The sequence below is a fragment of the Cibotium barometz genome, chromosome 6, assembly GCF_041138505.1.
Source record: "Cibotium barometz isolate CiBa-2024 chromosome 6, ASM4113850v1, whole genome shotgun sequence".
Classification (NCBI taxonomy): domain Eukaryota; kingdom Viridiplantae; phylum Streptophyta; class Polypodiopsida; order Cyatheales; family Cibotiaceae; genus Cibotium; species Cibotium barometz.
The window spans coordinates 41,900,994-41,913,023 of NC_141051.1; the positions used below are offsets into that span (position 1 = coordinate 41,900,994).

At 38.5% G+C, this 12,030-nt stretch overlaps 1 protein-coding gene across 1 annotated transcript; it reads left to right on the plus strand.

The window, feature by feature from the left end:
• Positions 1-332: 332 nt before the first annotated feature.
• LOC147637762 (protein neprosin-like) lies at positions 333-2,514 on the plus strand. The gene is made up of 6 exons (XM_086799043.1): positions 333-563; positions 697-783; positions 997-1,218; positions 1,329-1,502; positions 1,831-1,977; positions 2,131-2,514. Exons 1-6 carry the CDS (start codon positions 333-335, stop codon positions 2,512-2,514), a joined length of 1,245 nt encoding a protein of 414 aa, XP_086655169.1.
• The last annotated feature ends 9,516 nt before the right edge of the window (positions 2,515-12,030 follow it).

The following is a 12,030-nucleotide window of genomic DNA, read 5'->3' on the forward strand; positions in this document are numbered from 1 at the left end:
CCCCACCATGCCTTACACCCCACAAAATCTAGAATGAGCACACCGAAATTTATGCTAAGCCCCTTCAAAAAAAAAAACACCATTTAATGTGTATTTCACCGTAGGGCTCAGGGATGGACAAGGGAGACTCAGTACCCTCGAGGTCTTTTTTTTGCGGGGGGGCGGGGAAAACATTTCCATAGTGTAAAGGCCCTAAGATTTCTCCCAATGGATGCCGATAGTTAGTAGTACCGACTACGCGCAGTCCGAATCTTTACAAGGTTTCTGGACAATAGTATGACGGTGGTGATGAGAATAAGGCAAGGTTTATATTATAGACACTGCACAATAATATGACGGTGGTGATGATGACTTTGCGAGGGCGCAATGACAGACATCTATCGGCCAGCGACGTCCTCTTGAGCATTTTAGTATTGTCTAGTTTCTTCGTGCATGTTGTGCGAGGAAGAAGTCTTACAGCCGATCAAGTAAGAGACTCGCTAAGTGGGTACACCAGGGAGGATGTCGCCAAAGCGCATCTGCAACTCCGCGAGCTTATCAAACCATCGGTTCGGAGCATCCAGGTGGACGAAATTATCTCATTAATTAGGTCAATGCAGTAATTAATATAGATCAAATCATCAATTACTTTGATTCGGTGCGTTTATTGATCATATAAACGTCGATGCATGTTATGTTGTCTTGTGAACCCTACAGAGTCCCGATGGAGACATCATTGATTGCGTGTTGCGGGAGAAGCAGCCTGCGTTAGATCACCCGTTGTTAAGAAACCATACTATCCAGGTCAATTATTCTCTCTCTTTTTAGCTAGCTAAGCACCTTAGATTCAATCATGCGTACTGTTAAAAGCTCCTTAAGATTTAGTATATCGACGTATTATTAGGTTAACAGAGATTATTGCATACACTAACAGGAATTCCCGAGCTTTTCTCCCGATGCAATTAAACGCAATCCACATATTATTAGGTTAACAGAGATTGCTGCACATACTAACAGGAATTCCCGAGCTCTACTCCCGATGGAATTAAACGCAATCCTGAGATGGATAATTATCCGCCAGTTTTGATCGCGGGTGCGCAGCTTTGGCATCTCAATGGCATCTGTCCAATTGGAACCGTGGCAATACGAAGACCTTCTTTGCTGTATATTCTCAAGTCCCGTAGAGTCGTGCATTGTAAACAGAAGCGCTTCTCACGAGATTTTACAGGAAACATCGAGGTCAGTTAAATAATCAAATCTCGTGCTTGATTAATTTCAAGTCGATTAGGATAATGATTGAGTCCAGCTTAAGCCCATAATTTTTTTAAAGGAAGTACATGTATTTGCAGTTTGCCAAGGCCGTGTATTCCCACGGCCAACCCATATTTGGAGCCTCCGCATCACTCAGCATATGGAATCCTCACGTTGAGAATATAGCTTCTGAGATGAGCGCGGTCGACGTGTGGCTGACTGCTGGATCCGCCTTAGACAACACCCTCAACACGGTCGAAACTGGATGGTCGGTAAGCTCACTAGCCTCAAACCTTTGCATACATATTGAGACCTTCAGGGGGTCCCTAATTAACATCTAATGTGATTTCTTATCCCCTAAACATCTAACATCAAATCTAAAAATTACTGTACTAATAAGCTGTGGAACAGTCCTTATAAGACATTATTCTAACACTTCTCCATGTTAGGTGAACCCTGAACTCTATGGCGATAACTACACCCGCCTTTCCACCTACTAGACGGTGGGTTATAAATCTTTGATGGGATCAAGTGATTCAAAATCCTCATGTACAAGAATTGCTTCCTTCTCATGTTTCGTTTCACTTCGCATGCATGCAGAAGGACTTCTATGTAGACACAGGATGTTTTGATCTCACCTGCCCAGGCTTCGTCCATGTGGCATTTCAAATTGCCATAGGTGCAACCATATTCCCTACTTCTACCGATAAAGGCCATCTAGTTGATGTCTCTTTTCGTATTTGGCAGGTGAGGTTATTGATAAATCAATCAAATTGGATTCTCCTTGAGATAAATGTTGAGCCATAATGCATTTTTTTATGTACAGTACACATTTGGATATGTTGAGCTCATTGACTAATAACTCATTGTGATATATGCCTATGCTGACGTTGCTTGTAGGATCTTGTAACTCATAATTGGTGGCTAGCATATGGCACAATTGATGTGGGATATTGGCCATCAGAATTATTTACAAATCTAGCACAATATGCAGACACAGCTAGTATTGGAGGATCGGTGATCAACTCGAAAGTTGGAGGAGTACATACTACTACTGAGATGGGCAATGGAAACTTTCCTAGCGAGGGTGTGGATGTTGCAGCTACTTATGCCCACTCCCTGCAGGTGATGACTTCACCAAATATACTCACAGATGCAAGGGCAAGTGATGTCGTGCTCGTCACTTCTGACCCTGACTGCTACAATATACAAACTACCACTCATGCTGCTATGGGCACCACGGTAGTCCTCGGAGGGCCGGCACATGGCCCTGGTTGTCCATGATCCTCACTTCATGCCCTCTAGTTCTGCATAAACCCATATCGTGCACACCAGCTCATGCATAAACATCCCATGGTGGGAGTTGCATCATGGGAAGGACACTGATATTTTTGGATATTGACATTTTCTGATGTTTTCTGTCATGAGTTGAAAAGTGATCCATTGATTGAAAAACTTTTGGTTCTTGTTTTAGTTGTCAAATATTGCATGTTTTATAGTATATTTATGATCAGCATCCAAAGTATGCATGTATGTATACTTTGTGATTATCTAACATCCAAAGTATGCATCGAGTCTTTACATGTTTTATGTGAAGGCATTATAGCCTACTTATAATTAGGCTTGATTTTAAGTATACATACTTGTGATTATCTAATATCGTAAGTATGCATCGAGTCTTTACTTGTTTTATGTGAAGGCATTATAGTTTACTTATGATTAGGCTTGATTTTTGTTAGATGTTTTACCTATAATTTCTCAATGGTTTTTAGTAGACAAATTAAATTTCATATGCACATCACAAAATACACTATCTTTTTTTCCCAAAAATCATGATATGCACATCACAAAATACACTATCGTTTTTCTCCCAAAAGTTATGATTTCTAACGAGCAAGGCAGTGCCCATCAAAAACCAAGCATTAATCTTATGGTGTCAACACCCGAGTATATGCATACTTATGATTGTAAGCATCCTACATATGTATAAGAGGGCCCTTATAATGTGTTTATGTGAAGGCATTAAGTGTCTTAGTTGATGTCAAAGAATACTGCTTCCAAGACATTTTTCATTTTTGTACTAGATGGAGATAATCAATCAAAATAAAATGGATTAAGAAAATATCAATTAAAGGTTCACTACACTATAGTACGATGCAACTATAGTGGTACTTTTATGGGTGATAACTAAGTTTTGAAAAAGGCAAGCACCAATGAAGCACCATTGTTAGCACAAATATGAATCCACCAAAAATTGAGCCTTATCAGAGGCAAAACAATACACCAAAGAACCATCATTTTTTGTGTAATCCTTATTTAAAAAATTCAAGCAAGCTTAATCCAATTGTATGTAGTGTTAGAAAAAAAATCCCTTTAGAGTATGAAGGCTTATCCCATGAGGGAGAGCTCACATACACGAACCCCCACTTGACGATTCAACCATCCAACACCTCAATCAATCTCTCAATCCCTTAAATCCACTATACTAATCAAGAGAACAAGCAATGCATGACAATCTCTTAATCCCATTCAAATATTGATTAAATCTTAGCTTTCCCTAATGCCAGCAAACCCATAACCGTGCATCTACTAATCCACAAGCTTAAGCAAGCATAGAATGTAACATTCACAAACCCGCAAGCTCATAGAGAGAGTCTATCCATGAATAACTCATTGCCAATGAAGTGGGCAAGAGCTTGCATCAATGGAGACTACACACACACACTACAAGCATGCAGCATACACAAGAGAAAGAAAGAAGCATTCAACTAATCTTAGATTAATCTACTTCAATGATGCTAAAAGAGATTAAGAGAAAGAAGTGGAGCTATACTCATTGGAGCTTGATGCTCATTAGAGTACAATAGAGAGAGAGTTAGAGAGTTGCCATAGCTTGAGAGCTCAAGAGCTTCACTCAATAGCTTATGAGAATGGCCAAAAATGTACTCTTTCTTTAGCTAACATCTCTTTTATAGAGATGTCACTAACCCTAACCCTAGGCCTCTTTCACACATGGGTGGACAACCCCATAAGTGAGCCTTGCTTAATACACTTAGAACTCTTTAGAACCCACATTGGCCTAAAACAATTTACATTGCACTTCGGCACAAAAATATAAAAAAATTATGTGCGTCTTTATGTTCCCATGGCTACAATCCCGCTCTCTCGCATTAATTGCTTCCGGCCTCCTTCCATAATCTGTGTTCCCGTGAGTGTTCCCGTGGAACAACCATTGCACATCAAGAATGAACATTCAAATTACCTAAATCCTACGTTTATGATATCTTGTATAGTTTCACAATAATCGAGAATAAGAAGATTTGTATCACTTGAACTAGCCATTACTCCATAATCAAAAGTTTTGCTTCTCTTATCTATATGCTCCACATGAAAGTGATGACCATGCGGCCATAATGCTTAAATTTAACGATACTATAGCAATTTTACTATCATTAATATGTTAAGAAAAGCTATTATTAATATGCCAAGAACAACAAAACATTTCTTCAAATGGGACATGTACTTGCTTACATGCCAATTGCATCCTTTGGCAAACTCCATCTCTCTCTCATTGAATCCTTTACCATTATCCCTTGATTGCCTAAGAGTATCTTCTAGCCACCTAAGTGATATATTATTGAGGAGAAGTGCGAGCTCTAGTGGGTATGGAAGATCCCTATGAAACTTCTTCTAGCATTTGTTCTTTCCACTTATCCTCCTTTGTACCTATTAATCCACTTTTTTCATTTTTTAGAAGGATTTAAGATACATAACTTGTTTACCATTTCTTGTAATAATTCATTCATCTTATGAGTGATCCCATTTTGTTATGGAACCTGTTCAACTACTTGCTTATAATCTTTTTTGTGACAAAGTCAAGGCATATGAGGATCTATTTGGCTAAGAAACCATGAGATATATACCATGATTCTTGGTGTTGTGAGGCTCCAATTTACTTGTTTATGGAAACTGCATCTAACCTTAGTTAGAGAAGAAATAAAGAAAAACTAAATAAGAAAAGGTTTCAATAAATTTGAAGCCTCTTCATACACAAGACCATGTGCAATCTCCACATAAAGATCAAAATAAAACATGCCGTCATCATCTAGCAACATCATATAGCATCATCGTGATATAAAACAACAACTTTAAACCATAAAAGTGAAATGATTCAAATCATACACAAGACATACTTCTCATTCTTAAATGCATCCATTATCACATGGTTTTTTATAGAAGACAAGTTCATTCTCTACAAGAGCTAAATTCGCTCGACCACCCTTGAGCTCCAGACAACCAAAAACTCCATGCAATGGAGAGCTAAGAAGTTGTAGATCTTAAGTGTGTGTTAGTACACTTAGGACCAGTGAGTCCTGCAGTTCTCACCTAGGTCTCCCATCATAATGGTAACCTATCTCACTCTGCAAAGTGGGCTTCCATAGAAGCATGTGTTCTACCATAGTAGAATTAACCACCATAGTGGATTAACAATATGCAAGCTGACCGCATAGAGATTTTTAGATGCAATTACAATGCTTCATATAAGTTTATATCATACTAAGAAAACCCCATTAAAAAATATCAAAATAATCAAAGGACATGTACGTCTCTAGTCCAATAACGCAATGAATTTTGTCAAACCAAGCCAATTTCCTTCCATATGCATAGTGGCTAGTTCATTCTAGCTTTGAATTCTTCTTGTCCTTTTCCTTCCAAATATAAGAACTCTATTCCCTAACCTTCAAGCTCTTCTTGGTTTAGCTTACGTTATCTTTTAGGGTAATCTCCTCTCATGAGTAAAGATGGACTTTGATTTTCCTCATTATCATGGATTTGGAGTGGTGCACACTCTTGTTCATATGTATGGAATTTCATCCCACACATCATGTCACTAGGGCAACTCATCATGTTCGGATACTCTTTAGTCCCCCTCTTTTACTTAGGGCTTGCCTTGCTCTGGGTCTTTAAATCCACTTCCATAATATAACTTCACCAAGCATATAACTTTAAGGACTTGATATTACATTCTAAGCTTTCTTGATCCCACTTGACTAGGTTCACAAGGTTCACTTTAATTCCAATACTTAATTCTAGTTATTATGAAGTTTTTATAGCATTTACAAGTCCCTTGAATTCATAAATGCATCCCCTTATCAATCCTTTAAATATCCCAAGAACGGATACTCATAATGTTTCCTAGAACTATAAATATGTCCTCTAAATTCCCTCTTTCATTTACATGCAAGTAAAGTTTGAATGATCCTTCACTAATCCTTATGAAGGCTTAAACCTTGTTCAATTTAAGCTCCTAGAATCATACTTATGTGCTTAATCACTCTTAAAAGAAATCTCCTCTCAACATGCAAGGCTTAAACCTTGTTCAATTTAAGCTCCTAGAATCATACTTCTTATGTGCTTAATCACTCTTAAAAGAAATCTCCTCTCAACATGCAAGATAAGTCAAAAGATATAGCTTCAATAATTATCTCAGTGTAGCATGATTGGACCCTTCCTAATCTCTAATTTTATAGCTTGATCTGTGTAAATTTTTAGTTAAATAAACATTTCATATGTTCCTTCAAAGTCCCATGGTAATCCCCAAAAGACAGGGTCAAAAAATCATTCTTCTAGCTATGATATTCATCATATGGTGTGTGCGTTTAAGTTTCTATACTTCACAAGAGACCCACATTTTTCCCTTTTTCTCCCAACATGGAAAATGCCCCTGTTAGCTTAAGGTTCCCATGTCCTTTATTATCACACATACTTTCGACACAACTCCCAAAACCACTACACATAAAAAACTGGAAAACATTCTACCTTCAACTCCTAAGAGAGAGGGAGGGTGTTCCTCTCCATACTTCATGATGGTAGACATGTGGGCCTCTTAGACATTCTGTACACATACATGTGCTACCAGCTCCCCTTGGCTTGTGCACTATCATGGCCTTGATTTTTGGATGCTTCTTGGGATTCCATTGCCTTGTAATTGGTGCTCTTGGTTCTCTTAGTTGGCAAGTTTGGTTACCTTCTAGGTGGACTCTCTAGGCTTGGTGGTTGTGGTGATTTATTCTCCCAATTCTTTTACCAAGAAATTTCCCACAAAATCTTAGTAGCATCTCCCCCCTTATTTAAAAAAATATTGCCCCCTCTATCGACTGTAGCTCTTCATGATTAAATAAGAAAAATTACCCCCTCTATCGAGTGTAGCCCCTCATGATTAAATAAGAGTTTTATTTTTTGATGATCTTTTATGGTGAGCTTATAAGGTCATTGGACATGTTTCATTTGATTTTAGTATAAACATGACCATATTCAGGATGAGTTTTCATCAAGTATGGCCAATTTAGGTTTTGGGCCTAGGGGCCTCCACAAACCTGACAAGGCACCCATTATGGTGGTACACTGACTTGTCAAGCCCCCAAGCCCAAAACTTAAAATAGCCATAACTTGCTCAAAACTCATCAGAATATGGTCATGTTTATACTCAAATTGAGTGGGATGGCAATAACTTGCTCAAAACTCATCAGAATATGGTCATGTTTATACGCAAATCAACTTGAATATGGTCAAGTTATGATAAGTATGAAAGTATGTTATAAAAATATTTGGATGCAAGTTATGTGTAGTATAATTTATCGGGTGTTTTAAAGAAAGAACTTTTGTCTAGGTCCTAGTAGGGAAACCTAATTTGAATAGTCTATATGGCCAAAGGCTATTGGCTAGTAGCATCGAGCCCGCATGTGTAAATGTCGCAAGACCAAATCTATATTGTTTTCAAGGCTTGGGCGATTGGGGGATAGCATAATGGTTAGTGTAGATGATTGCTTTATGTGAGGCTTAATTCCTATTTGGGGCCATATAAGTGTGTAGGTCGCGCACATTAATCATTAGTATACCACAAGTCACTACTTTTCTGTAATAATATCCTTGTGGGCTTGGAATTGTATTGTTTTCAAGGCTTGGCAGTGATTGGGGGATAGCCCAATGGTTAGTTTAGATGAGTGCTATGCATAAGGCTCTATTCTTATTTGGGACCATATTATTAACCAATAGAGTGTAGGTACACATTAATCATTAGTATACCACGAGACACTAATTTTTTGTAAACCAATATGGTTTACAATATTTTTGTGGGCTTGAGAATTTTCAAGAGCCAACACTAGTGCAAAAAGTGTTCTCCCATCACTAAGAAAAAATGTGAACAAATGTCCAATATATCATTAACCATTCTTCAATGTAGGCGAGCACATTTTCATTGTTCAATATAGATTTTGGTATACCGTTTGTGCACTTGGCAACATCCCCCACACAAAATCTAGAATGAGCACACCGACATTTATGCTAAGCCCCTTTTTTAAAAAAAAACACCATTTAATGTGTATTTCACCGTGAGGGCTCAGGGATGGACAAGAGTACCCTCGAGGTTGGGCGGGGGGACATTTATATAGTGTAAAGGCCCTAAGAGAGAGGGAGGGTGTTCCTCTCCACACTTCATGATGGTATACATGTGGGCCTCTTAGGCATTGTGTGCACATACATGTGCTACCAGCTCCCCTTGGCTTGTGCACTATCATGGCCTTGATTTTTGGATACTTCTTGGGATTCCATTGCCTTGTAATTGGTGCTCTTGGTTCTCTTGGTTGGCAAGTTTGGTTACCTTCTAGGTGGACTCTCTAGGCTTGGTGGTTGTGGTGATTTATTCTCCCAATTCTTTTACCAAGAAATTTCCTACAAAATCTTAGTAGCATCTCCCCCCTTATTTAAAAAAATATTGCCCCCTCTATCGAGTGTAGCTCTTCATGATTAAATAAGAAAAATTACCCCCTCTATCGAGTGTAGCCCCTCATGATTAAATAAGGGTTTTATTTTTTGATGATCTTTTATGGCGAGCTTATAAGGTCATTGGACATGTTTCATTTGATTTTAGTATAAACATGACCATATTCAGGATGAGTTTTCAGCAAGTTATGGCCAATTTAGGTTTTGGGCCTAGGGGCCTCCACAAACTCGACAGGGCACCCATAATGGTGGTACTGACTTGTCAATCCCCCAGGCCCAAAACTTAAAATAGCCATAACTTGCGCAAAACTCATCGGAATATGGTCATGTTTATACTCAAATTGAGTGGAATGACAATAACTTGCTCAGAACTCATCAGAATATGGTCATGTTTATACGCAAATCAACTTGAATATGGTCAAGTTATGATAAGTATGTTATAAAAATATTTGGATGCAAGTTATGTGTAGTATAATTTATCGGGTGTTTTGAAGAAAGAACTTTTGTCTAGGTCCTAGTAGGAAAACCTAATTTGAATAGTCTATATGGCCAAAGGCTGTTGGCTAGTAGCACCGAGCCCACATGTGCAAATGTTGCAAGACCAAATCTATATTGTTTTCAAGGCTTGGGCGATTGGGGGATAGCGTAATGGTTAGTGTAGATGATTGCTTTCTGTGAGGCTTAATTCCTATTTGGGGCCATATAATTAGACTAATAGTGTGTAGGTCATGCACATTAATCATTAGTATACCACAAGTCACTACTTTTCTATAAACCATGGTTTATAATGTCCTTGTGGTCTTGGAATTGTATTGTTTTCAAGGCTTGGCAGTGATTGGGGGATAGCCCGATGGTTAGTTTAGATGAGTGCTATGCATAAGGCTCTATTCTTATTTGGGACCATATTATTAACCAATAGAGTGTAGGTACACATTAATCATTAGTATACCACGAGACACTAATTTTTTGTAAACCAATATGGTTTACAATATTTTTGTGGGCTTGAGAATTTTCAAGAGCCAACACTAGTGCAAAAAGTGTTCTCCCATCACTAAGAAAAAATGTGAACAAATGTCCAATATATCATTAACCATTCTTCAATGTAGGCGAGCACATTTTCATTGTTCAATATAGATTTTGGTATACCGTTTGTGCACTTGGCAACATCCCCCACACAAAATCTAGAATGAGCACACCGACATTTATGCTAAGCCCCTTTTTTTAAAAAAACACCATTTAATGTGTATTTCACCGTGAGGGCTCAGGGATGGACAAGAGTACCCTCGAGGTTGGGCGGGGGGACATTTATATAGTGTAAAGGCCCTAAGAGAGAGGGAGGGTGTTCCTCTCCACACTTCATGATGGTATACATGTGGGCCTCTTAGGCATTGTGTGCACATACATGTGCTACCAGCTCCCCTTGGCTTGTGCACTATCATGGCCTTGATTTTTGGATACTTCTTGGGATTCCATTGCCTTGTAATTGGTGCTCTTGGTTCTCTTGGTTGGCAAGTTTGGTTACCTTCTAGGTGGACTCTCTAGGCTTGGTGGTTGTGGTGATTTATTCTCCCAATTCTTTTACCAAGAAATTTCCTACAAAATCTTAGTAGCATCTCCCCCCTTATTTAAAAAAATATTGCCCCCTCTATCGAGTGTAGCTCTTCATGATTAAATAAGAAAAATTACCCCCTCTATCGAGTGTAGCCCCTCATGATTAAATAAGGGTTTTATTTTTTGATGATCTTTTATGGCGAGCTTATAAGGTCATTGGACATGTTTCATTTGATTTTAGTATAAACATGACCATATTCAGGATGAGTTTTCAGCAAGTTATGGCCAATTTAGGTTTTGGGCCTAGGGGCCTCCACAAACTCGACAGGGCACCCATAATGGTGGTACTGACTTGTCAATCCCCCAGGCCCAAAACTTAAAATAGCCATAACTTGCGCAAAACTCATCGGAATATGGTCATGTTTATACTCAAATTGAGTGGAATGACAATAACTTGCTCAGAACTCATCAGAATATGGTCATGTTTATACGCAAATCAACTTGAATATGGTCAAGTTATGATAAGTATGTTATAAAAATATTTGGATGCAAGTTATGTGTAGTATAATTTATCGGGTGTTTTGAAGAAAGAACTTTTGTCTAGGTCCTAGTAGGAAAACCTAATTTGAATAGTCTATATGGCCAAAGGCTGTTGGCTAGTAGCACCGAGCCCACATGTGCAAATGTTGCAAGACCAAATCTATATTGTTTTCAAGGCTTGGGCGATTGGGGGATAGCGTAATGGTTAGTGTAGATGATTGCTTTCTGTGAGGCTTAATTCCTATTTGGGGCCATATAATTAGACTAATAGTGTGTAGGTCATGCACATTAATCATTAGTATACCACAAGTCACTACTTTTCTATAAACCATGGTTTATAATGTCCTTGTGGTCTTGGAATTGTATTGTTTTCAAGGCTTGGCAGTGATTGGGGGATAGCCCGATGGTTAGTCTAGATGAGTGCTATGCATAAGGCTCTATTCTTATTTGGGACCATATTATTAACCAATAGAGTGTAGGTACACATTAATCATTAGTATACCACGAGACACTAATTTTTTGTAAACCAATATGGTTTACAATATTTTTGTGGGCTTGAGAATTTTCAAGAGCCAACACTAGTGCAAAAATTTTCCCCCACCATGCCTTACACCCCACAAAATCTAGAATGAGCACACCGAAATTTATGCTAAGCCCCTTCAAAAAAAAAAACACCATTTAATGTGTATTTCACCGTAGGGCTCAGGGATGGACAAGGGAGACTCAGTACCCTCGAGGTCTTTTTTTTGCGGGGGGGCGGGGAAAACATTTCCATAGTGTAAAGGCCCTAAGATTTCTCCCAATGGATGCCGATAGTTAGTAGTACCGACTACGCGCAGTCCGAATCTTTACAAGGTTTCTGGACAATAGTATGACGGTGGTGATGAGAATAAGGCAAGGTTTATATTATAGACACTGCACAATAAT